A 27,957-nucleotide genomic window follows, 5' to 3' on the forward strand; every position below is an offset into this window, starting at 1 on the left:
ATGCTCAGAACAGACCTTCATGCAATTAATTGGAGTATTAAATTGGAAGTGAACGTTAAAGTAGCAAATCGTGTCTGTCCTTAAGACATTAGTATGCATATTAGAGTCTGGTTAGAGCAGAACTGCTCTTAATGGTAAAGTGAACTGAGGACTCAACTTTATTTTTCGTAAGCATAGGACAAATAGTGGACTTTAATATGGTAGAAGAGCAAAAGTACATGTTTAACAAAAAAGAAGAGTTATTTGTATGGTCTGTATCTTCTCATGCAGGGTCTCTGCACAGCTTGATTGTTTACTTTGGCTTATGAATATTTTATGCTCTTTGTTCTCGAGCGAAATATGACAAACATAATTGTCTATTTATCTTCAACAATAAGTGATTAATGGTGCATGCTGAGGCAGTTACCATCTCTATTTCAATTGCCCATGCATGCTTAAATATTACATTTTTGCATGTAATTCATACCCCAGAATTTGTTCTACAGATATGAATGATAAATCAAATCATGCGGCATGTTGAAGAGAGGTGTGCTGTTTCTTTTCTACTTGGACGTGCATTGAGTAGACCAGAATAGAGACTTGGGGGTGGGCTTTTGACTTGGGCAAGTAAACAACCACATAGCAAAACCCTGGCAACCACCCACATCACCCCAGCACTGTGGTGGCGTGTTTGGCACAGACAAGCACCACTCGCATTTGATGAAGACGAATAGCAACTAGAAGGTGAAATGTGAGGAGAACAACACAAGCAACTGATATTTTTCTAGTGTTTTACACTCACCTGTCATCTGTGTTCATTGCCTCGGTTGAGTGATTTGGTCCTTCCACTCTTGGGTCAAAAACACAGAAACTCTATTAAGATTGAGTCACCTTACAGGCCGCAGGTCAGCTTTGCTTCCCTTGACAGAATCAGCTGTCGTGCAGCTACAATAGAGATTTTATCAGTATGACACAGAGGTGTGAAGTAAACTACACAAATCAGAAACTCCTTGAGAAACCTAGATCTTTATAAGATAAATGTAAATTGAAAAGCAAGCACTACAATAACAATATACATTATATATAAATACAACAGTTACTTCTGGTCCTTGAATCTGATTGGCTGAAAGGTCTTTCCAGCCATGCGATATTCTACCAGTATCACCACAGAAACCATTTCACCTTCAGTATCACTCCGCTTGCAGCATTTCTCAGAGCGAGTGTCATGGAGGACAAGCAAGCACCATAATTTTACAAATAGTACTGTTTACAAAGAGTTTTTAGGCAAGATTGTAGTTGTTTAAACTTCAAATATGTGGTTTATTTATAAAGATAGTGCTTATTTAAAAATGTGCTTTGATGTTTTCGGAGATGTGAGCTCCAGGGTGACAGCGGCCGTTCGGTGCTCATGTACCCGCCGAGAACAGCCTTACCTCGGCCAATTCTTCTAGTATTTGCTTCTGGCTGTGATGTCTCTATAGTGGTTAAACATGAGATATAATTTGTTTTGGGTATATCTAATGGCCAATCTTTAGTCTCATTCATTTATTTGTTCCAGAGCAAATAGTTTTGGCTGAAGGCAAAATTTCATAACTTTATATTTGTATAAATGTAATGCTGTATCAGAGCGCTGCCTTTGTACTTTTGACTGAATTGCTTAGCAACTTTTATAAAGGCTATTGTTGTTGTTTTTTAAAAAATTTTATTGTTCAATAATATTTTATATAGATTAGGGCTGGGCAATAAACGATAACGATATGTATCGCGACAGACACGTGATCGATATCAATAAAAAATGTGTTCGATAAAACGATATTTTTTTATTCTTCGTCAGAAGAAAACAGAGGTTGCGAAGCAAGTTTGGTTGCATTAACAAAAGCACTCGCTCTTTGGTAACCTAGCAACGTAGGGAGTGACACGCTAACAGCCAATCATGTAACAGTATCATGTTTGGTTGCACCATATCGTTGTCTCGTGCTGGTCTGCTGAATTCCTCTTCAGTAACTGGTGACTGATAAGCAGAAAATGAGTGCTGCAGTGAGCGAGGAAATTGTAAATAAAAGAGGAAAAGTCAGCTCGCCAATATGGCAGTTTTTTGGATATTATAAGTCTGACCGTAGTCAGACCAATGTCGTCTGCAAATTATGCAAGACTGTCGTCCCCGCCAAGAATGGTAATACCACGAACTTAGACTTATGTTTACATTTTAAAGGTGCCCTAGAATTAAAAATTGAATTTATCTTGGCATAATTAAATAACAAGAGTTCACTACATGGAAATGACATACAGTGAGTCTCAAACTCCATTGTTTCCTCCTTCTTATATAAATCTCATTTGTTTAAAATACCTCTGATGAACAGGCGAATCTCAACATAACACTGACTGTTACGTAACAGTCGGGATCATTAATATGTACGCCCCCAATATTTGCATATGCCAGCCCATGTTCAAGCATTAGACAAGGGCAGGACGTCTGGATTTGCACAGCTGAATCATCAGACTAGGTAAGCAAGCAAGAACAACAGTGAAAAATAGCAGATGGAGCAATAATAACTGACATGATCCATGATCCATGATATTTTTAGTGATATTTGTAAATTGTCTTTCTAAATGTTTCATTAGCATGTTGCTAATGTACTGTTAAATGTGGTTAAAGTCACCACCGTTTCTTAATGTATTCACGGAGACAAGACTGTCGTTATTTTCATTTTTTAAACACTTGCAGTCTGTATAATTCATAAACACAACTTCATTCTTTATAAATCTCTCCAAAAGTGTGTAATGTTAGCTTTAGCTATGGAGCACCATCAAACTCATTCAGAATCAAATGTAAACATCCAAATAAATACCTTACCTATGCGATTAGACATGCTGCATGACGAACACTTTGTAAAGAACAATTTTGAGTGTTAGCTGTGTGAACTTTGTTCATGCTGTTTAAGGCAAGCGCGAGCTCCGTGGGCGGGGAGTGTGAGCATTTAAAGGGGCCGCAGCCTAAATCGGTTAATATTTAATGATGCCCCAAAATAGGCAGTTAAAAAAATTTATAAAAAAAATCTATGGGGTATTTTGAGCTGAAACTTCACAGACACATTCAGGGGACACCTTAGACTGATATTACATCTTTTAAAATGACGTTCTATGGCACCTTTAATTATTTGAGTTTTCCATGGTTGTTGACATTTCTCTCTTAATAACTGAAGGGATTATGATCAGAGGAAGGTGAAGTTTAAAATAAAAATGTTTAAATGTAATATATTTTTCTCCTGGTCCTTATTTTAAATTGGTCATAAAAATTTTTTCAGCCATATCGCCCAGCCATAATATAGATAATAGTTGTGTAGTATTTGGTATTGAGAAACAGTCTACGTGTTAATGATTTTGACTTCTGTAAAAGTAACATTGTTTCACCATTAGATGGCAACAAGAGACTGTCTACTGGGTGAGTCAGTAGCAAAGACTTTTATATTGAAAGGGACTGAAACAAATTTGTAAATAAGCACATTATTTTTAGGCTAATTTCAACAACACCTTGTAAGATGCAACCAAATTGACCAGCGTTGTAATTGGAAATCCCCATAACCATTGAAAAGATACTATGACAAATATATCGCTTTGCTCAGCAAACTTTACCTTTAAAAGGGAGTTTTAGAATTAGTAATGGAGACTTGGGCTCAACTGTTAAACTGTCAACTTGAGATCTGAATCTGTGGCAGAAGGAAGTAGTTCCGCACACAAGGGTTTTTAAGACACACTGTTGTTGTTCCTTATTTATTTACATGCTTGTGCCGTCTAACTGTTGTATAATCACAATATCACACTCGTAGTTGTGCGATATGGCTCTATATCAGCATGGTTGTGATTATCTTCAGCACTCGGTCACTCATGTGATATTGCTCATATTCTTATTGTTTGTGTATATATTAAATACAACTTATATTATAATATAAATATAAATATAATGTTTTATATATTATTATAATACAACCAGTACTATTATGAAAATGGTTAATTTCAAGTTTATTTGTACAGTGCTTTTCACAACACATATTGTTTCAAAGCAGCTTTACAGAAAATACTTCAAACTGTTTCAATGTCACAATCAGGAAATATTCTGGCATCAGTCAGAGATGGGTGTGTCAAAGTAATGTCAATATGCCAGTAATATAATGCTATAATTAAATGTTATGTGCTTCAGTTAAGCAGAGACAGTGAATGTGTTAGGCAGCAATTATAACTTGTGCTCATACTTATTACAATATAAGAACAATATGTATAAATGCATGTGTTTAAATTCAACATGGCATCCTTGAAATGCTGCCTACACAGGTTCCAAAAGGGGGTTTTCACAGTGGTGCAATGGAAGAACCATTTCAGTGAACAGTTCTTAAAAGAATAGTTTTTTTCTTAGTGTGAAGAGCATATTAAAAATCTAAATAACCTTTTTCCACTATAAAGAAACTTTTGTGCAATGGAAAGATGTTAAAAGTTCTTCATGGAATTATTGATGCCAATAAAGCCTTTATTTGTATTTCAGTGTATAAGCAGCTCACTGGGTTTTGGAACAGAGCCATTGTGTCCATAAACACTAGCTGTCGGTTGTGTGTGTGTGTGTGTGTGTGTGTGTGTGTGTACCAGGTCAGTCTGCCAAAGAAACTCATGATGTTTTTATCTGATAGAGTAATATGTAGATTTAGTGACCTTTCAGAAATTGGATTGCTTTTATTGAATTACAGCGGGCAACAGTGTGACTAACTGACCTTTTGTTCTGAAAATAAGGACAGAAATCTTTATAGCCTGAGTGCTGGTCTGCAGCTATCCCCAAGCTATATGACACCCAAAAATGCAGTTTAATTATTATGGATTTGCATAAATCCAAGTATGTTTTGTAACCTCAAATTATATATGATGATGCATTTTATACTTTACAATACAGCTCTGTACCAAATGAGCTCCACAAGATTAAAAATGATTTTTGTAACTTGATTTTTTGCAGTATCCAAAGGAAATTGTTTTTGCTTTCATTTAATTGTTCTCTTATTTAAAGATGCACTTTTTTGCACGTTTGTGTTTTTGCCAATTAAATTTGTACACAGTGACATGAACAGTACACGAGAAGTATACAGTAATTAAATAAGAGAAACTCTAGACTTTTAGATAAAGTTGTTTTATTCAATATCAGGGATTTTCAAACTTTTTTGATTTTCGAACCCTTTTGACCTAAAATATTTACTTGAAGAACCCCCTGAGATTTGACGTTAATTTCAGCAATTTAATAATGCAGTTGTGTGTTCATGTTTCTCTGATGTTGATTAATAATGGTCACATAACATGCAGGTAAACAAATAAAATATTTCATTTTTTTAAGCAAGTAAGTATTATATTTTGACTGTTTTAAATTTAAACCCGCGTAGCCATGCCATGCAAATAACCGAGTTACTACTATTACTACTACTACTATTATTTTTATTATTGTAGTAATTTTTTTACTATTTACAGTATATAGAACTTATTGAAAATGGACAAAACCATGGGTTGTTTTAACCCAGCGGTTGGGTTAAATGTTCACACGAACTCAAAATATGTTGGAAATTAAAATTTATTAATATGTTTAATAAATGAACATTCGGTACCACGTCGGTACTGAAATTTTAAAAATGTGGTGCTGTTGAGCGGATTCGTAAACACCTCTGATTGGCCATTGTGTTCACACGATCATCAGATATGTCTGTGATTAGCTTCAATGATCAGCGCTTCAAAAATGTTGTAAATAGTCATCAGTGATGCTCTTCACAGAGCGCTTGCACAGATACAGCAGGCTTTCAAACGCTCCGGCTTTCAAAATGCTTTCAAATTCAAACATTTCTGTGTGCTTTCGAACTCTCCCATGCGTTGGTCATTGTAGCCAATCACAGACATTTTTTAACCCAGCATTTTTTAGAGTGTATTACAAGTCTGGTTAATACCTGACCGTTTTTAACTTTTTTTTAACTGTATGACAATATTTTGATTCATATCAAAATCGATTTGTCCATGTAAACACAGTCATGTGACATTTACTGCAGTGTTTTTTTTTTTCTCAGAAGCATCTGAGAAGCAGGAGACTTAAAGTCTCCATTTGCTCTCAGGTAATCTCACTGCTGTCTAGGAAAAAGAACTGAGATATAAAATGTCTTTTGTGAATATTTTTTTACCCAATAGGTATAGATAGTGACAGCGCCAGCAAGATATATTCAAGTTACACTCAAGTGTCTTCTGCCATTTTTCCTTCCCTAACGTCTCCTGCGTGCCATCTGGATCCCTCAGTAACCGTCCTCGTCTATTTAATCCAGATTACTCCTCTGTTTTTCTTTTAATGCACATGTCAGCACAACCTATCAGCATCTGCTGATTTCCTACGGTGTTTGTTTATATGATGTGCTTGTGTCATTTACTTCCAACTTGTGCAGGTACTCAAGGGAGGAAGACTGGATATGGATTGTGTGCAGATGCCCTAATATCTTCTTTTTCCTTTCATTTTGTGCCTGTGTGTTTGAGAATAAGGGACTGTGCTTATATATTTGCTGTAGGCATGTCTAAGACAAAGTGTTGTGCTTTCGGAAGTGAAATATAGATAGCTATCCATCTCTCGTCAGTTCGGTCTAGTCGAGAAAAATGTTGATTCTAAATATTTAATCCTGAACAGTATTTATACAGATAGTTATTACAGATAATTAAAATAATCAAATGTTTAAAAAAAAAAAAAAAAACTTTTTGTGTGTGTGCTATGCATTTTGCTGCCTCCATAGAGCACTTATATCAGTCACTTACAGTATGTGTTTCATTTTAGTTAGTATGCTCTCTAGGTAGCAACCTATTTAGGTCCACTAAGGATTGGAATAGTGCCACAGTCACCCATTAAGATTCTAATTTAATGCTTTCTTTGAACAACTCTGTTTTAGTTAGAGAGAGTACAGAGCTAATCGGAAAATTCATTTAAAATCAGCTGCTACATCACAACTCTTCTTCTTCTAATGGGAACACATTTGATCAGAAATGATGTTCTTTAGCTACAAGGCACCAGCATTTTTACTGATTATGAAACAGAAGTATTTACCCCACGGTGTGTCTTCGTTCTCCAATACTTTTACCCATGGAGATGGAGAGCATGTTGTTCATTAAGGCTCTCATTAACTGTCTAATTACACAGTAAAACAATGCACTGACATTTCTCCAGACCCTGGCAACACAGTGTTCCATCATTATTTCAGATCGTTCGTCATTAATTGATTTCCTGCCCAGTCTGACCCATAACGCACTGATTGGCTGCCGCTGAGATAGAGAAAGTAAATTAGCGTGTTGTTTCAGTAATGTGTTTATGAACTCTTCTTGAGCCACTCATAAACCTTTGAGTTGTAAAAAGTCTTAATACTTACAAGGAGAGATACATTTAGATATTAAGATGTGGGTTCAATTTGTACAACATTTGGCAGCACTTTGCCATTATTCTTCAATAAATTTCAGAGCTTTAATGATTTGATCATTGTTTGGTTATATGGTATAGTTTTGTGAAATAACTAATATGTGGTGACACCAGAGTGTTGCAAAACAAATGCCATAGTGTTGTGTAAGGTGTTACCATAATTAATATTTAACACATAATTTAGTGGTTTGTTCACTGTAAACCTGAATAAGTTGGCAAAACTCTAAACACATTTGAGGTAATCTGTTACCTCAAATTTTTTAAGTTAAGAAATTCAAAGTTTAAGTACAGAACTAGCAGATTTTTATTTTGTAGGCTATGCATGTTAATTACTCTTAAGGTAAAGTATCTGAGTAAGCTAACTCATACATTTAATTCAAAATGATCATGGAATCTCAACTTAAATATTTTTAGTAGTTAGGGTTAGGGGGTTACACTGTAATACTTTTGCGATTCCTGGCAATTTGTTTAATCTCTTCAAACCATATTCCTATTCCTCATTTATTTTGAATGCCACAGACATTGAACAAATTATACAGCCATTTTATTATACATTTTATTTTTTATAGATCCTCCGGAAACTTATTAAACAATACTTTTAATGTTTTCTTTTTCAGTGTTTACATCCTTAAAATTCAAATTTATTAATTATTGACTAAATATTTATTATATATTTTGTTTTGTAACAAATAAATACATTTTATTTTTTTTTTTACATTACATTTATTATATATATATATATATATATATATATATATATTTGTTTTTTTGTGTCATATTTGTATCACTCATCATAGATTTACTCTAATCATGCATGATTATAAACTGCGATAATGCCACATGTGATTTCATGGATCGAGCGCAGCGCACACATCTGCCTAGAAATGAGCATTAGCGTGAGCGGTATATCTCCGTGCGTCTGCGTGTTTTTAATCTCTGCGTAGTGTCTGTCGCTCTGCCCTCTGATGCCCCGCTCAGAGATCAGGGACGCTCTAATAAGCTGTTGGACTGTTTGGCCAGCACATTTTCTCTGCATTTCAAACTGTTTCCAGGAAGAAAAATAACGGGCCAAGGATTAAACAAAGCTTGAAAGGGGTCTTATGATGCCTGGGGTTTGAATCAAACCGAAATGTCAGTTTAGTTGTTCCCTGCGCTCTAGTTAGTGCAGCTTGCTATTAGTATTGCTTATACAGTATTTAGGCTTGGGTATTTGAACAAACCCATAGCAGTAAATATTAAACTTTAGCATGTAAATTGATTTGCACCATTGAATGATACTGTTGTGGTAATGGTGTGATTCTACTTTTCTAAGCGGACAGACTCATGATTTTTACCTAACAGTTGATAAAAATGTAGTTAAATGGGTTTCCTAGTTTGTTAATTCTCAAGGTGATGAGACACGGAGCAACTTTTTGAGCAATGTTGCTGGGCGATGTTGCATGGGCACTTTCCCATTGAGAATGAGCAACAAATTTCTATCTGGATACTTTAGATTGAAATTTGTTGCCCATTCTCAATGGGAAATTGCCCAAGCAACATCGCTTGGCAACATTTCCTCGCCTGGCAACATTGCTCAAAAAGTTACCCCATATATCATCACCTTCAGTGTCCCGGTAGCCTGATGCTTGGCATGCTTTTTTTTTATTGCCCTTTTCCCTATCACATATACCATTTTTTTTTAGGTACACCTTACTAGTGCTGGGTTTGACCCCCTTTTGCCTTCAGTACTGCCTTAATTCTTCATGGCATAGATTCAACAATGTGCTGGACACATTCCTCACAGATTTTGGTCCATATTGACATATTGACATCAATGATGCAAATCTCCCATTCCAGCGCATCCCAAAGCTGCTCTCTTGGATTGAGATCTGGTGACTGGAGGCCATTTGAGTTTAGTGAACTCAGTGTCATGTTCAGTAAAACAGTTTGAGATGATTTGAGCTTTGTGACATCAGAAGATGGGCACACTGTGGTTATAAAGGGATTGACATGGTCAGCAACAATACTCAGGTAGGCTGTGGTGTTTAAACAATGCTCATTTGGTACTATGGGGCCCAAAGTGTGGCAAGAAAATATCCCCCAACCATTACACTACCAGCAGCCTGAACCACTGATACAAGGCAGCATGGATCCATGCTTTCATGTCGTTTATGCCAAATTCTGACCTTACCAGCTGAATGGAGCTGCAGAAATTGAGACTCATCAATCTATTTTTCAGTTTTGGTGAACCCGTGTGAACTGTAGCCTCAGTTTCCTGTTCTCAGCTGACAGGAGTGGCACCGGTGTGTCTTCTGCTGCTGTAGCTCATCTACTTCAAGGTTGTGTTGTGTGTTCAGAGATGCTCTTCTGCAGACCTTGGATGTAACCAGTGGTTATTTGAGTTTCTGTTGCCTTTCTATCAGTTTGAACCACTCTGGCCATTCTCCTCTCACCTCTGGCATCAACAAGCCATTTTTTCCCACATAACTGCCTCTCACTGGATGTTTTCTCTTTTTCAGACCATTCTATGTAAACCCTAGAGATGGTTGTGTGTGAAAATCCCAGTAGATCAGCAGTTTCTGAAACACTCAGACCAGCCCGTCTGTCACCGACAACCATGCCACATTGAAAGTCACTTAAATCATCTTTCTTCCCCATTCTGATGCACAATTTGAACTTCAGCAGATCGTCTTGACCATGTCTACATGCATAAATGCATTGAGTTGCTGCCATGTGAGTGGCTGATTAAATATATTTGCGTTAACAAGATACATAATAAAGAAGCTGGTAAGGATATTTTAGTAATCATCATAAATTAGGTATCATTCAAAAACTTAGGCACACAAAATTCATCCTGTGAAAACCATTTTGAAATTGGACTTTGCCTTATCATGGAAACGGAACTTTAAATTCTTTTAGCGGGCTCAATTTTTGTGATATCAACTTCAAATTTGGAACACAACTTGGTTAGAAATATGGCTTTGATAATATGGCTTTAGAGTGCAAATCATTTTGTAAAATATGTTATGTCAAATACAAAATGTTTAGTTCAGTACATTTGCTTTATAAACTGAAACTTCTCTAACTCTGACTTCTGCAAATATGCCAAGTATCTTTAAAAAGAGACCAACCTTGATCTTTATTCTAAAAGATTAATGAATTAGAACCATTTAAGTTCATTTTGATGCTCAAAAAGGAGTTCACAGGTTGAACATAGACGGTTATGCGTGCACATGCAATATCTAACAGGTGAGCTATTCACATATATATATACATATATCACATACAGTATTCACAACAGCCTAAACCTGAAGCATCTGTGAATTTCTCTCTCCCATTGATGCAAATTCAATTGGAGATTCATTAGCCAGAAAACATTGCCTGCCTCAAAGCACTTGAGCACTTCTGCATGAATATCTCATAAGCAGTCAGTGTGAATGGTGGCTTTGCATTGGGAGACTGAATTTATAGCCTGCTGGATCATTCCATGTTCAAAATGGAAGCCACATTATGGACTAACCTCTCTCTGGCAGAAACCTCTTCTCCACAGCCATAAAAGCTTATATGATGGATGAATGGGGATGAATGTTTAAAATAATAATTCTCATGCTGACTGTTAGCTCTAGCCAGTGAACTTTAGCCATGTTGAGCATCCCAGCGGACTTTAGCATCCGAACATCTGTTTTTATCAACATGTCTTTACAAAAAAGTGCTATTGTGACCTTACACAACGATATGATTTGACCATTAAAAATTGTTTTGTTGGTATAACACATTTTGCAACACAATGGATTTTAGTTAGGAGTGAGACTTTTCACTAGGGTGACTAGCTTTTCCAGAAACAAACTACACTTTTTGTCTAACAAGAATTGTCTAAGTATGAAACTCAACATTGCTTGTTTTTATGTCACATTGTATTGCGCGTGTCTACAACTGATGTTTTAGGCAGTGATGCAGTGAACTCTTCTAGACTTATTTAGTGTAAACTTATCTGTTAAAATTAAATTTGGTCAAATTTAAGCTGAGCCTGATATTTTAAGCTATTCACATTTAAAAGTTTTTGAACATTTTACCTCTTCTCTCCTATATTTTAAATATACTTTTTATATACTATACTTTTTGGGCATTGTGCACTTTGAAAATTGTTCGCTCAAATGACAAATTGCCTCATTTGTACTGTAAATTGCTTTCGATTACAGCATCTGCTAAATAAATGAATATTGCTTTGTTAGTAGCCTCTACAATGTAAAAAAAAAAAGTTGTTTCAATTTAAAAGTTGTTCATGCTGCCTTAATTTAAGTTTAGTCAACTTGAAATGTAAAGTTGCAGTAGGTGACAAGTTAAATATTTGAGTTCTCAAGATAATTCTGGGAACGTTATTCTAATACTTGAAATGTGAAGTTTTATTAACTAACTTGGATATTTGAGTTATTTCAGCAAGTTCAATTCAGGGAAGTTCTAATGCTAAATTTTGTTTTATTGAATTTACTTTTCTTTGATTTATGGTAGTACCTTGCAGAAGGAGCGTGTCTTCAACTGTTTCTTATTTGTAGAAGTGTATTCTGTAGTGAGTGTATTCTGTAATGTTTTTGATTTGAACAAAATCTTTTCATTTAGATGTTTCCACACTTTTTTTGTGGTGCAAGAGAAGCCTGAATAAAATTTGATGCCTGAATCTCAGACTTTGTTCCAGCAGGACTGACTTTGTAAGGTTGAATAAACGAATCATTAAATGGATAGGAATGAAAAGGATTTTGTCTGTGCGGTTTTTGGCACGTCCTGCAGCGTGTGTCTGAGGTGAAGCTGCAGTTATTCTCCCGTGGCAAAATTAATCAGCTGACATCTTTCATGAAATGATTTTGCTTTGCTGAACTTGATTGGCAGCCGCTGACATGGACAGCTGTGTTCATCCAATCAAACGTCACGTTCCACCCACACGTCTTGAGACATCTGTCAATCCCGGCAGAAACAAGCTTTGTGTGGGGAGCGTTAAAGACGGCTATTGTTGCCGTGCTTCTGATGGACAGCATTATCTCTCTGGATCTCGAACACAAGCCTGTTACGTTCGTCTTAAATCTTTCTAAAACAGTTTGCATGCACAAAGTAACTGACTGTATAAAATAAACTAAATTCAATTTATTTAATATTGCAACTGTATTTCATAGGCCACAATCAAATTAAATAAAGAGACTTTGCAGAAAAATACCTCATTCAAGGAACCTCTGAGCAATAAAGTTGTCTTCTGGTTTGACACAAGTGGAAATGTTAGTGTTTTTTTTTTTTTTTTTTTTTTGCATTACATACTAAACTAGTGTCGTCTTGTGTTTGATTGAGACTTATGAGTGTGATTTGAGATCAGGTGCTGGGATGAACAGGGCTGTTGGGGTTTGGGTTTCCTTTTTATCTGCAGGCAGCTGTCAAAATGTTGAGTGGAAAATGTTAATCTTCCCGTGTGATTGCATTGACCCCAAAGCATCAATGGCACACCAACACTGTGTGATTGTCATGGTGACAGCCGCCCACCCCCTTACTGGTGTGAAATCGCTTTCCTGGTAAAAGACACTACCTGTGTCCTTGGACACGGTTGGGACCCAGCTGGATTTTGTGCTGCTGTAATACCCACAACTGTCACATTAAGACAAATTTAACAAGTGAATATCAGATATATATATACATGCAAATATGTGGCAGTTATCGTGTGGGAAATTACTAGTAAGCATGATGTTTACCTAGCAGTCCCTATATAGGACCAATGATAGACCAAATCACTGAGGTAATGTTTCAACTGCATAGTGGCAAGTCAGCTAGATATCTGTGAGCAATGTGCACAAATCTGAAACCAATGAATTGATGAATCTGTAACTTTTTAGCACCCATCAATAAACAGCATTGTGTCATTTCAATAATCTGATCTGTCACGTTGTGACTCAAGGACTGTTATTAAAAAGATATCCATTTGTCTCATTAATTACATATCAACTAACTCATTGGTCAACTACGTCAACTATTGTAACTCTCATTACTGGTCAACTACATGTCAACTAACTCATTATTAGTCAACTAACTCTCCTTATTAGTAACACTTTATTTTGATGGCCCCCTTTAGACATTCTGTTGACTATAAGTAGCATTGCACTTACATGTCAACTACTGTAAGTCTCATTATTGGTCAACTACATGTCAACTACTGTAACTCATTATTGGTCAACTACATGTCAGCTAACTCTAATTATTGGTCAACTACATGTCAGCTTACTCTCATTATTGGTCAACTACATGTCAACTAACTCTCATTATTGGTCAACTACATGTTAACTAACTCTCCTTATTGGTAACACTTTATTTTGATGGTCCCCTTTAGACATTCTGTTGACTATAAGTAGCATTGCACCTACTGTACGTCAAGTACTGTAACTCATTATTGGTCAACTACATGTTAACTAACTCTCCTTATTGGTAACTTTATTTTGATGGTCCTCTTTAAACATTCTGCTGACTATAAGTTGCATTGCACCTACATGTCAACTACTGTAACTCTCCTTATTGGTCAACTACATGTCAACTAACTCTCATTATTGGTCAACTAACTCTCATTATTGGTAACGCTTTATTTTGATGGTCCTCTTTAAACATTCTGTTGACTATAAGTTGCATTGCACCTACATGTCAACTACTGTAACTCTCATTATTGGTCAACTACATGTCAACTAACTCTCATTTTTGGTAACGCTTTATTTTGATGGTCCCCTTTAAACATTCTGTTGACTATAAGTAGCGTTGCACCTACATGTCACCTACTGTAACTCTCATTATTGGTCAACTACATGTCAACTAAGTCACCTTATTGGTAACACTTTATTTTGATGGTCCCCTTTAGACATTCTGTTGACTATAAGTAGCATTGCACCTACTGTACGTCAAGTACTGTAACTCATTATTGGTCAACTACATGTTAACTAACTCTCCTTATTGGTAACTTTATTTTGATGGTCCTCTTTAAACATTCTGCTGACTATAAGTTGCATTGCACCTACATGTCAACTACTGTAACTCTCCTTATTGGTCAACTACATGTCAACTAACTCTCATTATTGGTCAACTAACTCTCATTATTGGTAACGCTTTATTTTGATGGTCCTCTTTAAACATTCTGTTGACTATAAGTTGCATTGCACCTACATGTCAACTACTGTAACTCTCATTATTGGTCAACTACATGTCAACTAACTCTCCTTTTTGGTAACGCTTTATTTTGATGGTCCCCTTTAAACATTCTGTTGACTATAAGTAGCGTTGCACCTACTGTACATGTCAAGTACTGTAACTCATTATTGGTCAACTACATGTCAACTAACTCTCGTTATTGGTCAACTACATGTCAACTAACTCTCATTATTGGTCAACTACATGTTAACTAACTCTCCTTATTGGTAACACTTTATTTTGATGGTCCCCTTTAGACATTCTGTTGACTATAAGTAGCGTTGCACCTACATGTCACCTACTGTAACTCTCATTATTGGTCAACTACATGTCAGCTAACTCTCATTATTGGTCAACTGCATGTCAGCTAACTCTCATTATTGGTCAACTGCATGTCAACTAACTCTTATTATTGGTAACGCTTTATTTTGATGGTCCCCTTTAGACATTCTGTTGACTATAAGTAGCGTTGCACCTACATGTCAACTACTGTAACTCTCATTATTGGTCAACTACATGTCAGCTAACTCTCATTATTGGTCAACTGCATGTCAGCTAACTCTCATTATTGGTCAACTACATGTCAGCTAACTCTCATTATTGGTCAACTACATGTCAGCTAACTCTCATTATTGGTCAACTGCATGTCAGCTAACTCTCATTATTGGTCAACTACATGTCAGCTAACTCTCATTATTGGTCAACTACATGTCAGCTAAGTCTCATTATTGGTCAACTACATGTCAACTAAGTCACCTTATTGGTAACACATTATTTTGATGGTCCCCTTTAGACATTCTGTTGACTATAAGTAGCATTGCACCTACTGTACATGTCAAGTACTGTAACTCATTATTGGTCAACTACATTTTAACTAACTCTCCTTATTGGTAACTTTATTTTGATGGTCCTCTTTAAACATTCTGTTGACTATAAGTTGCATTGCACCTACATGTCAACTACTGTAACTCTCATTATTGGTCAACTACATGTCAGCTAACTCTCATTATTGGTCAACTACATGTCAACTAACTCTCATTATTGGTAACGCTTTATTTTGATGGTTCCCTTTAAACATTCTGTTGACTATAAGTAGCATTGCACCTACATGTCAACTACTGTAACTCTCCTTATTGGTCAACTAAATGTCAACTAACTTGCATTATTGGTCAACTACATGTCAACTAACTCGCATTATTGGTCAGCAACATGTCAACTAACTCTCCTTATTGGTAAAACTTTATTTTGATGGTCCTCATTTAAACATTCTGTTGACTATAAGTTGCATTGCACCTACATGTCAGCTACTGTAACTCTCATTATTGGCCAACTACATGTCAACTAACTCTCATTATTGGTAACGCTTTATTTTGATGGTTCCCTTTAAACATTCTGTTGACTATAAGTAGCATTGCACCTACATGTCAACTACTGTAACTCTCATTATTGGCCAAGTACATGTCAACCGACTCTCATTATTGGTCAACTACATGTCAACTAAGTCACCTTATTGGTAACACTTTATTTTGATGGTCCCCTTTAGCCATTCTGTTGACTATAAGTAGCGTTCCACCTACATGTCAACTACTGTAACTCTCATTATTGGTCAAATACATGTCAACTAACTCTCCTGCACCTACATCAACTAACTCTCAGTAAAGACTTTTAGGGGTAGGTTTAGTGTTAGAATAAGTTGACATGTATTTGAAAAGTTGCTTATAGTCAGTAGAATGTCTGTTGGGGGACATCAAAATAAAGTGTTAGCAGATATTAAGCAGACAGTCCACTAATGCCCTTCTAATACTTTAATGAGAGTTAGTTGACATGTAGGTGTAATGTTACTTATAGTCAACAGAATGTCTAAAGAGGACCATCAAAATAAAGTGTTTCTAATAATTTCACCATTATTTAATGATTTCCCCCAATTAAAATTTCCTAAGACAGTCTAATTGTTTTAACAGACACATCAAGGACCGGAGAGCATTTGAGTGGTTTGGTTTGAAAGTCTTTCCTGGAAGAGGGATATTGAAGATGGATTTGATAAGACTAACAGCTTCAGTTAATCAATCGTCCTTAAAAGCTCAATTAATCAAGCTTAGACTTACAAAGACAAGCTTCTGAAGATACTTTTGAATATCTAACAGATAAAGAATTCAGTCATTATACCTTAGTCTTGAGTTTGTGTACACACCACTATTTAAAAGTTTGGGGTCGGTAAGATTTTTATAATATTTTTGAGAGAAGTCTCTTTTGCTCACTATGGCTGCATTTATTTGATCAAAATACAGTAAAAACAGTAATATTGCAAAATATTATTATAATTCAAAATGACTGTTTTCTATGTGAATATATTTTAAAATGTAATTTATTCCTGTGATCAAAGCTGAATTTTCAGAATCATTACATTTACAGTCTTCAGTGTCACATGATCCTTTTTAAAATTATTTGAATATGCTGAATTGCTGCTCAAAAAACATTTCTGATTATTATACTTTATTATAATTATTATATAACAGTTGTGCTGCTTAATATTTTTTATAATGCATAAATCAGGATTCTTTGAATAAACTTTTAAAATAAAAATACTTAATAAATTATATATTATAAATGTCTTTACTGTCACTTTTGATAAATTTACTGCATCCTTGCTGAATAAAAGTATTTTCTGTTTTGTTTAAAAAAAAAATCTTATACATTCATTTACCTAAGAAGACCCGGCAAACTATTGAACAAACCTATCTGAGATTGATACCAGTTATCTAAAGATATTGAGAAATACAACAAACAAACACTTTCTTTGTTTATTGTACTGAAATCCTGTCACTTGCATAATCATTTGGAACACAGTGTATAAGTACTTTCTTGTTGCAGTGTTACAGGAATTATATTTTTATGTTTATGGAAGTTTAATATTGATCTTTGTTTTGCAGAATCAAATGCTGCATTTGTCATGCTGACATTGGCTGGTGCTCTCAGATAATTGCTTTGCAAAATACACAGCCGTTCAGTTGTGTTTTTAGAATTAATGTCTGTGCATGTTCTTGTTTTCCAGATTACGATGTTTGATAAAACAGTTGGAGAGGGGAGAGGCGTCTCTCGTAGACCTAAAGAAAAACCTGGAATATGCTGCCACTGTTTTAGAATCAGTCTATATTGAGGAAACAAGGTAAAGTATGGAGTTTACACTGTTATTTTACTCCACCACTCTCTGTTGGCAAAATTTGAAATATAACCACTGTCAATTAACCATAAATTAGTTGAAACTCAAAGCTAGGAATAGAAAAATAACATTCCCATTCTCATGCCGTTTCATGAAATCCATCATCAGTTGCAAACTAACTGCCTGGATTACATGGTCCATTTATAATGAATAATCATCTCCAGGCTATGTTCTATTCTCGTCAAAAATGTTTGACTCCACTGCATTGCTCACAAAGCCGTAACAACACATTATTCAGTCCTTCCATGTCAGATGCTGATCCAGCTTTTCCACACAATCCCTAAGTGGAATCATTGTAAAGGGAAGATATTAAAATTGTTCTAGGATCAATCTAATGGAGCCTAAAGCAATTCACTCATGCTGATAGAAGTCAATTCTATTAGCAGTTAAAGATCTGTGTGCTTCAGTCCCAAGATTCTTAGATTGAGTGTGTGGTCATTTGAAGGGGTCACAGGGGTCAACACTACAGCTTTGTCCTTCAGCAAGACCTTTAAAAAAAAATTTTTTTGTGTAAAATCTTGCTTGGACAATATATACTGCTTTTCATTTATGCTGGCTTTAATTTAACACTTTTAGTACGTAAAAACATTTTCCAGTAATGAGAATCACATTAGGAATAATGGAATTACAAAAACCATCTGGAAAAAAAACAAAAGCATTCCAAGAGATTTTGGCAGGAAAGAGTGTTTTAATCAAAATAATTCCACAAAGCACATTACACAAAATATAATTTCTTTCTTTTGGTTTGAAATGGCACCCAGATATGTTTTCATCATGATGTGCGGATATGAGAACATGCTGATAGCTTTATTTGGAGCACATAACTGAACACCTGCAGTTTGAAACAAGCTGAAAAACTCCATCCTTATCAATGCCATTTCATTCCCACTCAGCGATCATATTTATTGTCTCTGCGGGGAGATGCGGCGCTTCATCACGCCACTGAAGTACCACTGATATCTTTTTATTTTGATGAGCAGAGTGAAGAATAACAGCTGCGAACATCTAGATGCCAGAAAAGACATAATAAAAGCTTATAGAATTATGTAACTGGGACGTCATCGCGGCCCGGGATTACGACACACCCTCTCACTTGCCAGGCCACAGAGACCACCAGTCCGGTCTGATCAGATTCATATTTGCTGTGTGATTTATGACCGTCGTGGACTTTAAATCCATCATAGGAGCTTATGTCTGGATACACAGATGTTAATGGCACAGTTACTGAGAAGATGTTTTTAGTGCTGTAAAATCAGACGTTAAATGTCAATCCAGTGCCATTCCGATGCAAATATTTATATTCCTTATTTACAAGACGCGTTGTTCTGCTGCATATATGGAACATACTGTGGTGTTACCATAATTATGCGGATGAGTGATGGATTAGTCTTAAAGCAGTGGGTGTTGGCTCGGGCTTCACTCACAGTTTAGATTGAGTATAAAGTCGTTTATCCTTCTTATATGCACAACAATTACCTGTCACAGCTGATATTTTAAGTGTGAGTGGTGATGACATTTAAAGTATCTTTTCCTTCCTTCCTCCCTGTCTCTCGCCCTCTTTTTCTAAGGCGATTGGTCGATACCGAGGATGAGCTCAGCGATATCCAATCTGATTCTGTGCCATCAGAAGTGCGTGATTGGCTGGCCTCCACCTTCACGCGGCAGATGGGGCTGATGCTGCGACGGACGGAAGAGAAGCCGCGATTCCGCAGCATCGTACACGCGGTGCAGGCTGGGATATTTGTGGAGAGGTGGGGTTAACCACAAAGCAGTGTGCTAAAAAATATCCTAGGATTGTGGAAACACATATTTTTAAATAAAAAAATCTACTTTAGTTTTCTTTTTTTTTGACCTTTACAATTTAATTTACAATTCTACCTTTAAAATTCTATGTAAACAGCATACATGAGTGTTGTAATGTCACATTTTGAACTCTTATTTTGAATGTCTCTTGCATTTCAAAGGATCAAATAACATACAATAATGCTATTTATTAATATTTTGAATTAGCTTTTTTAATTTACAATTAGATTTTTAATTTTATATTTTAGTCTTTATTTTAATTTTAATTTTATTAGTTTTGTATGGAAGCTTGTTTCTGGGCTTTATTAAAAAGGTAATTGCAACTTTTTCTCTCACAATTCTGACTTTTTTTCTCACATTTGCGAGATATAAACTTACAAGTTATAAAGTCAGAATTGTCAGATTTAAACTCGCAATTCTGTGAAAAAACATCAGTCTTTTTTCCTTCACAATTGGACATTATAACACACAATTGTCTCACAATTCTGACTTCATATCACGAAATTCTGACTTTATAACTTGCAATTCTCACTTTATATCACAAAATTTTGACTTTTTATCTCACAATTCTGACTTTATAACTCACAATTCCGACTTTATAACTCACAATTCTGACTTTATAACTCACAATTCTGACTTTATAACTCACAATTCTGACTTTATATCTCACAATTCTGACTTTATAACTCACAATTCTGACTTTATAACTCACAATTCTGACTTTATAACTCACAATTCTGACTTTATAACTCACAATTCCGACTTTATAACTCACAATTCTGACTTTATAACTCACAATTCTGACTTTATAACTCACAATTCTGACTTTATATCTCACAATTCTGACTTTATAACTCACAATTCTGACTTTATAACTCACAATTCTGACTTTATAACTCACAATTCTGACTTTATATCTCACAATTCTGACTTTAAAACTCACAATTCTGACTTTATAACTCACAATTCTGACTTTATATCTCACAATTCTGACTTTATAACTCACAATTCTGACTTTATAACTCACAATTCTGACTTTATAACTCACAATTCTGACTTTATAACTCACAATTCCGACTTTATAACTCACAATTCTGACTTTATAACTCACAATTCTGACTTTATAACTCACAATTCTGACTTTATAACTCACAATTCTGACTTTATATCTCACAATTCTGACTTTATAACTCACAATTCTGACTTTATATCTCACAATTCTGACTTTATAACTCAAAATTCTGACTTTATATCACACAATTCTGACTTTATATCTCACAATTCTGACTTTATATCTCACAATTCTGACTTTATAACTCACAATTCTGACTTTATATCACACAATTCTGACTTTATATCTTGCAATTCTGACTTTATATCACACAATTCTGACTTTATATCACACAATTCTGACTTTATATCACACAATTCTGACTTTATATCTCACAATTCTGACTTTATAACTCACAATTCTGACTTTAAAACTCACAATTCTGACTATATCTCGCAATTCTGACTTTATATCACACGATTCTGACTTTATATCTCACAATTCTGACTTTATATCACGCAATTCTGACTTTATAACTCACAATTCTCACTTTATATCACGCAATTCTGACTTTATAACTCACAATTGTGACTTTTTATCTCAAAATACTGATTTTATATTACAAAATTTTGACTTTATATCTTACAATTCTGACTTTATATCATGCAATTGATTTTATAACTCACAATTCTGACTTTATATCTCGCAATTCTGACTTTATAACTCACAATTCTGACTTTATATCACGCAATTCTGACTTTATAACTCACAATTCTGACTTTATATCACGCAATTCTGACTTTATAACTCACAATTCTGACTTTATATCACACAATTCTGACTTTATAACTCACAATTCTGACTTTATATCACGCAATTCTGACTTTATAACTCACAATTCTGACTTTATATCACGCAATTCTGACTTTATAACTCACAATTCTGACTTTATATCACACAATTCTGACTTTATTACTCACAATTGTTAGAAAAAAAGTCAGAATCGTAAGAGAAAAAGTTGCAATTACCTTTTTTATTTTTTATTTCATAGTGGAAATAAGCTTCCATAGTTTTGTTATGTGCTTTTGTTGTTTTTAGTAGTTTTTATTTATATTTAGGTTTAATTGAGTTTTATTTTTATTTTAGTTTTAGTCATTATAGTACTTTATTTAGTTGCCAAGGCAAAATTTGTAAGATTTTCTAATATTTTTTCCAGCTTTATTTTAAAAGTTTTAGTTAATAATATTAATACTGGAACATAAATCACATTTAGCACTTCTTCTTTTTTTTTTTTTTTTTGTAACCAAGAACACAAGCAGAAACCTTCCAGTGCTCATAAATCAGTCTGCATCCTCTTCAAGACATTTTTTTTCCTCACCAGGCAGCATTAAGTCTTCTTTGAAATGATTATAAATCTATGCATTGAGCTCATTGTGAATCAGCGCATGCATATACATCATCTTCTTGACAAGTCTGAATAACTACAGTCACTCTGCCTCTCTCTCATCCGTTAGCATAATTTCATTAAATTCTAATGCACTTCAGGCAACACTGCACAAATAAATTGCTGTGACAAAGCATTTACTTAAAGAAAGCGCAGGTTGTCCTCTACATTTTATGTTTTGTCATTTTGAAGGTGAAGATTATGGCATTGTGTGTGGAGTGCCTGCGGTCTGTGCTGCGCTTTCACTTGATGTGTTTATCTCGTTCTAACAGAATGTACCGTCGAACCTCTAACATGGTGGGACTGAGTTACCCTCCCTCTGTCATAGCAGTGCTTAAGGTAAAACACTCACACCCTCTTCCATTCTTATAAACAGCCATTGTTTTATCTCTTAGCTTCTTTCTCTTTGTTTCGTTCTTCAATTATCATACAAAAAATGTGTTTTTCTTCAACTCTGGACACCACTGGCCCTGTGGACTTATAAATATACTTTTAAAACATACCTTTTCGATTGTACCTTTTCACTTTTTAATTTATTCACAATTAAAATTCCGAACAGGAGATATGCATGCATCACAGTAGAATTTGGTCATTCATTCAGTGATGTCCAGAGGGCATGACCTACAACTTTTTATGAACCTACAACTTAAAAGATATCATATCAAAATATGAGGAAAATGTTTTATATTTTTAAAATATATAAATATGAAGAAAAAACTAAACATTAAACTTGGTTAAAGTATTTATCTGACACATTTTTTGGCAAAAAAAGGGCAAACTACAGCTACAGGTTTTATTTTACTATGCAAAAAAATAAAAAAATGTATAAAAAAACAAAAAGCTCACAGGAAAAAGCATATATCGACTACACCATAATCAGTTGCTAATATTTCATTGGTTCTGTCTTGTTTTTGTATCATGTGCTCATAATTTCTTTGTATGTCAGCCTGACCAAAAATTATGTCTGCACAATTTGGCAGGTTTCATTGTGTAATCACAAATTTAAAAATTGACTACAAACACAACTACAAAATATGATTACAAAATCTTTAAATAAAGAGTGAAGATGTTAGGCATGACATCACTTTTGGCCACTACTTTATATATAATTTATGTATAATTTTTCAATAATATTTTTTTATTATTATTTATTATGATCTTAGTTTGATTTCATTTTGTATTTTAATCATTTTATATAATTTTATCATATTAATATTATTTTTTAATTATTTATTATACCATTTTTAACACATCTCATTTCATCTCAATCTCAATCTCATCTCAATCTCATCTCAGTGTTGTCTTCTAGATGAACAAGTACACTAAATTTTCATAAAACCTTTTTAGTAGCAAAATTATGCTTTCACACCAGCTCTGAGAGATGGTCATAATTCGTGTAAAATTGATAAATCATTTTCACACAATAAATGTTTTATGGTGGATTTTCTTTTTCTTTCTAAAAGGCACTTGAAAAGGCATTTGCAAGGCAGCTCTAATGCAATAAAAAAAGAAAAGGTTGAAATGTAAGGACATAAAAATGCACAAAATATTCTTTTCTCTTAAAGGAATTTCACTCAAATCTTGTTTGCACGTCCATGTACTCACACTTGGTGCATTGCATTTATTTACACATGAGAACCAATAGTGTTAAGCATCAAACCTGGCATGACGATGCTAAGTTTGAATATGCACATGTGGACAGGAGATTAGAGAGCTGCGGCAGAGCGGAGCTGAGTTTGTTTCTCTGTTTTTTCTTCCCAGAATGTGGATAAGTGGTCTTTTGATGTATTTGCTCTGAACGAGTCGAGCGGTGACCACGCACTCAAATTCATCTTCTATGACCTTCTCACCCGCTACGACCTCATCAGCCGCTTCAAGGTGAAAACAACTCTTAAAGAAGTGAGAGTAGAGGGGTGTAATGTTCTTTTTTTTTTTTTTGAGTTATTAACACCATATCTCTGACAGATCCCTGTCTCAGCGCTGGTTTCATTTGTGGAGGCTCTGGAAGTGGGTTACAGCAAACATAAAAACCCCTACCATAACCTGATACACGCAGCTGACGTCACACAGACGGTACACTACCTGCTTCTGAAGACGGGAATGGTGGTAAGCTGAAACACACACAGAAAGATCACATCAGAGGTCTATGACTGTAATGAATTAGGTCATTAGGTCAAGAGGTCAGGACAGATCTATTATAATAATGATTGTGCTCCCTTGATGGAAGAGACTCAAGCTCATTGAAATAATCAATCAAGATGGCAGATGAAATTAGAGAAATGTTATATTAATATATTTGTTTATATATATATATGTGTATATATATATATATATATATATATATATATATATATATATATATATATATATATACAGTGGGTACGGAAAGTATTCAGACCCCCTTCAATTTTTCACTCTTTGTTATATTGCAGCCATTTGCTAAAATCATTTAAGTTCATTTTTTTCCTCATTAATGTACACACAGCACCCCATATTGACAGAAAAACACAGAATTGTTGACATTTTTGCAGATTTAGTAAAAAAGAAAAACTGAAATATCACATGGTCCTAAGTATTCAGACCCTTTGCTGTGACACTCATATATTTAACTCAGGTGCTGTCCATTTCTTCTGATCATCCTTGAGATGGTTCTACACCTTCATTTGAGTCCAGCTGTGTTTGATTATACTGATTGGACTTGATTAGCAAAGCCACACACCTGTCTATATAAGACCTTAGAGCTCACAGTGCATGTCAGAGCAAATGAGAATCATGAGGTCAAAGGAACTGCCTGAAGAGCTCAGAGAGAGAATTGTGGCAAGGCACAGATCTGGCCAAGGTTACAAAAAAATTTCAACAATGATCTGGATGAAAAAATGTCAACAATGATCTGGATGAGCTCACTGACACCGTGACATCCCACATCAGTTTCTGTGAGGACATGTGTGTTCCCACCAGGACTTATTTAACATATACTGTAACAACGACAAATCTTGGTTCACTCTAAAACTCAAACAGCTTCGCCAGGCCAAAGAGGATGCCTACACGAGTGGGGACAAAGACGTGGCCTTATACAAACAGGCCAAAAACACACTGAATTGGGCGATAAGAGAAGCTACTCTAAAAAGCTGAAAAAACAGTTTTCGATCAATGACCCTGCATGAAAGCCATCACCAGCTAAAAGACCCCAGCACTGTGGAGAATCAACATTTAGCTGACAATTTGAATGATTTATTGCAGGTTTGAAAAGCCTGGTCTCACGCATTTTACATCCTCCAGCAAACTTTTGCTGACAAATAAACATACATTTCTCAGTATTGTTACAACACAAAGCGGGTTGAAAATTAGTGAAGTTACACTTTAAATGACCAAAAACTATTTTTAATAGTTGTATTTTTCATTAACAATAACAATAACTGCTTCAGGCTTGTGGAATCTCTTACTTCGTGTTTACAGCTGCGAAATGCAATGACATCCCTGTACCCTTCATTATCAACACTGCGCGGCACACTCTTGCAGCATAGACTGGTTTGTTGATTATAATGATCTAATGTTGCGTTGTTCCACTCGCTCTCAATTCAGATACGGTGTTAATCATCTTGATAATGTTACCGTGACAACGTGTCAAAGTCTGTGGGCACGAACTCAAGAGTAACTGCGCAGAAACCCAGTGGCGTAATCATTAATTCTGCTGACACGTTTGTGCTGGCAAACACACATACACACACCTTAAGCTTTTTAATGAACAATCATCAGGCCAGTCATAAAGCAGCAGTTCCTGAAGAGAAACAAATCCTCATGCTGTTTACTCATATGAGGGTCTTAACGTGTCACTGACACAAATTGCTTGCTCACAAAGAGGCCCGTCTCTCATCAGAATGCACTTCTGCAATACAAATGCGGTGTGATGGTTTCATTTTGCACTGTGAACTTGAGTCTCTCTATTAAATGATTAAATATTAAGATGAAGTCCTGTGGGAAGCAGCGTGCAGCTGAGAGCTCAAGGTCCTTCAGAGCTTTAGATTCAAGATTGATCTGTGTTTCAACATCACATGGCCATTATTTTACAGCTATTGACTTTGCTTTTGGTTTTAATTTTTAAGTGTCCATATTATAGTCATTTATTTGTCTGCTCGAATACCTTTGCATGATTTTCAGCCTCTGCCTGAGTCGCACTGTTTAATTCCTGTCTCTTTAAAACCCGCCTTTCCGAAAAACCCAGTCTGCTGCTCTGATTGGTCAGCTGGCCAGTTTGTTGTGATCGGTCAACCAATGGAATTCTTAGTTGTGGATTATTTAAATTTGGCATGAAACAGATGTTGCGAAAGTCTTCCCTATTGTGATGTATATCCGAGTGAAATATAGGTCGGGACTTGATTTTACCCATTGGGAATTGGTTGGATGGTTTAGGTTTTCTGAAATAGCAAATATAAATGTTAAATGTTAAATAAATGCAAATATAAAAAGTTAAAATATATGTATGTAGGGACAAAGAAATGCCCAAGATATCCTTTTCTCTTAAAGGAATAGTCCTTTCAAATCTAAGCATAGTTTGAGCCATTTTTGAGATCTTTTCTGTGATTACTAGGCATTTTTGTCAGGAAAAACATCTTCGAAGATGGTGATTATAGCAGAAGTCTCAATTTGCTCTTTATTTAACCTCATTCCCATAAATAAATGAGATGTTGAAGAGTTCTCATGCGTGATGTTTCTTTGCTCTCCAGCACTGGCTGACTGAGTTGGAGATTTTTGCGATGCTTTTCGCTGCTGCTGTCCACGACTACGAACACACCGGGACCACAAACAACTTCCACATCCAGACCAGGTAACGCATGAGAGCGCTGAGGGCCGCTGGTGAGTCATCCATCAGACTCCTACGCTGACACAAACACAGCCTGCAGTCACAATACCTCAGCATGAGCTGGCTAAATGAAACTAGCATAAAAGATGGAGAAAGATGGCCTTTCTGACCAAAACCTGACCTGGGACAAATTAGAAGAACAAAGGAAATAGGAATAAAACAAAAGCACAGTTTTGATAAGGAGTGTTTTTCCCCTTTTTTTATACAGGTGCTGGTCATATAATTAGAATATCGTGAAAAAGTTCATTTTTTTATTGTAAATTATTTTTAAAAATGAAACTTTCATATATTCTAGATTCCCTACATGTAAAGTAAAACATTTCAAAAGTTTTTTTTTTTTTTAAATTTTGATGATTAGAGCGTACAGCTCATGAAAGTCCAAAATCCAGTATCACAAAATATTAGAATATTTCCTAAGATCAATCAAAAAATGGATTTTCAAAACAGAAAAGTTCAAGTTCTTTAAAGTATGTTCATTTGTACACTCAATACTTGGTCGGCAGCACATATTACAGCAAATGACTTGCTCCTAGCACAAATTACAGCATCAGTGAAGTGTGGCATGGAAGTGATCAGCCTGTGGCACTGCTGAGGCACTATTGAGCCTTCAGATCATCTGTATATTGTTGGATCGACTGTTTCTCATCTTTCTCTTGAAAATATCCCATAGATTCAGGGGTCAGGCATGTTGGCTGGCCAATAAAGCACAGTAATATCATGGTCGGCAAACCACTTGGAAGTGGTTTTTGCACTGTGGGCAGGTGCTAAAGTCCTGCTGGAAAAGGAAATCAGCATCTCCATAAAGCTTGTCAGCAGATGGAAGCATAAAGTGCTCCAAAATCTCCTGGAAGATGGCTGCATTGACTTTGCACTTGATAAAACACAATGGACCAACACCAGCAGATGTCACGGCCCCCCAAATCATTACTAACTTCAGAAACTTCCCACTAGACTT

At 35.3% G+C, this 27,957-nt stretch overlaps 1 protein-coding gene across 8 annotated transcripts in view; it reads left to right on the forward strand.

Annotated features, from left to right (window-relative positions):
- Window positions 1-27,957, forward strand: part of pde1cb (phosphodiesterase 1C, calmodulin-dependent b) — a 109,532-nt gene that overhangs the window by 64,364 nt on the left and 17,211 nt on the right. For all 8 annotated transcript variants that reach the window (XM_048163843.1, XM_048163841.1, XM_048163844.1 and 5 more), the window contains 6 exons: window positions 17,676-17,789; window positions 19,412-19,594; window positions 22,414-22,480; window positions 23,903-24,019; window positions 24,107-24,247; window positions 26,866-26,966. In XM_048163843.1, the coding sequence (XP_048019800.1) occupies window positions 17,676-17,789; window positions 19,412-19,594; window positions 22,414-22,480; window positions 23,903-24,019; window positions 24,107-24,247; window positions 26,866-26,966 (723 nt within the window). The remainder of the gene's footprint in view (window positions 1-17,675; window positions 17,790-19,411; window positions 19,595-22,413; window positions 22,481-23,902; window positions 24,020-24,106; window positions 24,248-26,865; window positions 26,967-27,957) is intronic.

This window comes from Megalobrama amblycephala, linkage group LG17 (genome assembly GCF_018812025.1).
Source record: "Megalobrama amblycephala isolate DHTTF-2021 linkage group LG17, ASM1881202v1, whole genome shotgun sequence".
Taxonomy (NCBI): Eukaryota; Metazoa; Chordata; class Actinopteri; order Cypriniformes; family Xenocyprididae; genus Megalobrama; species Megalobrama amblycephala.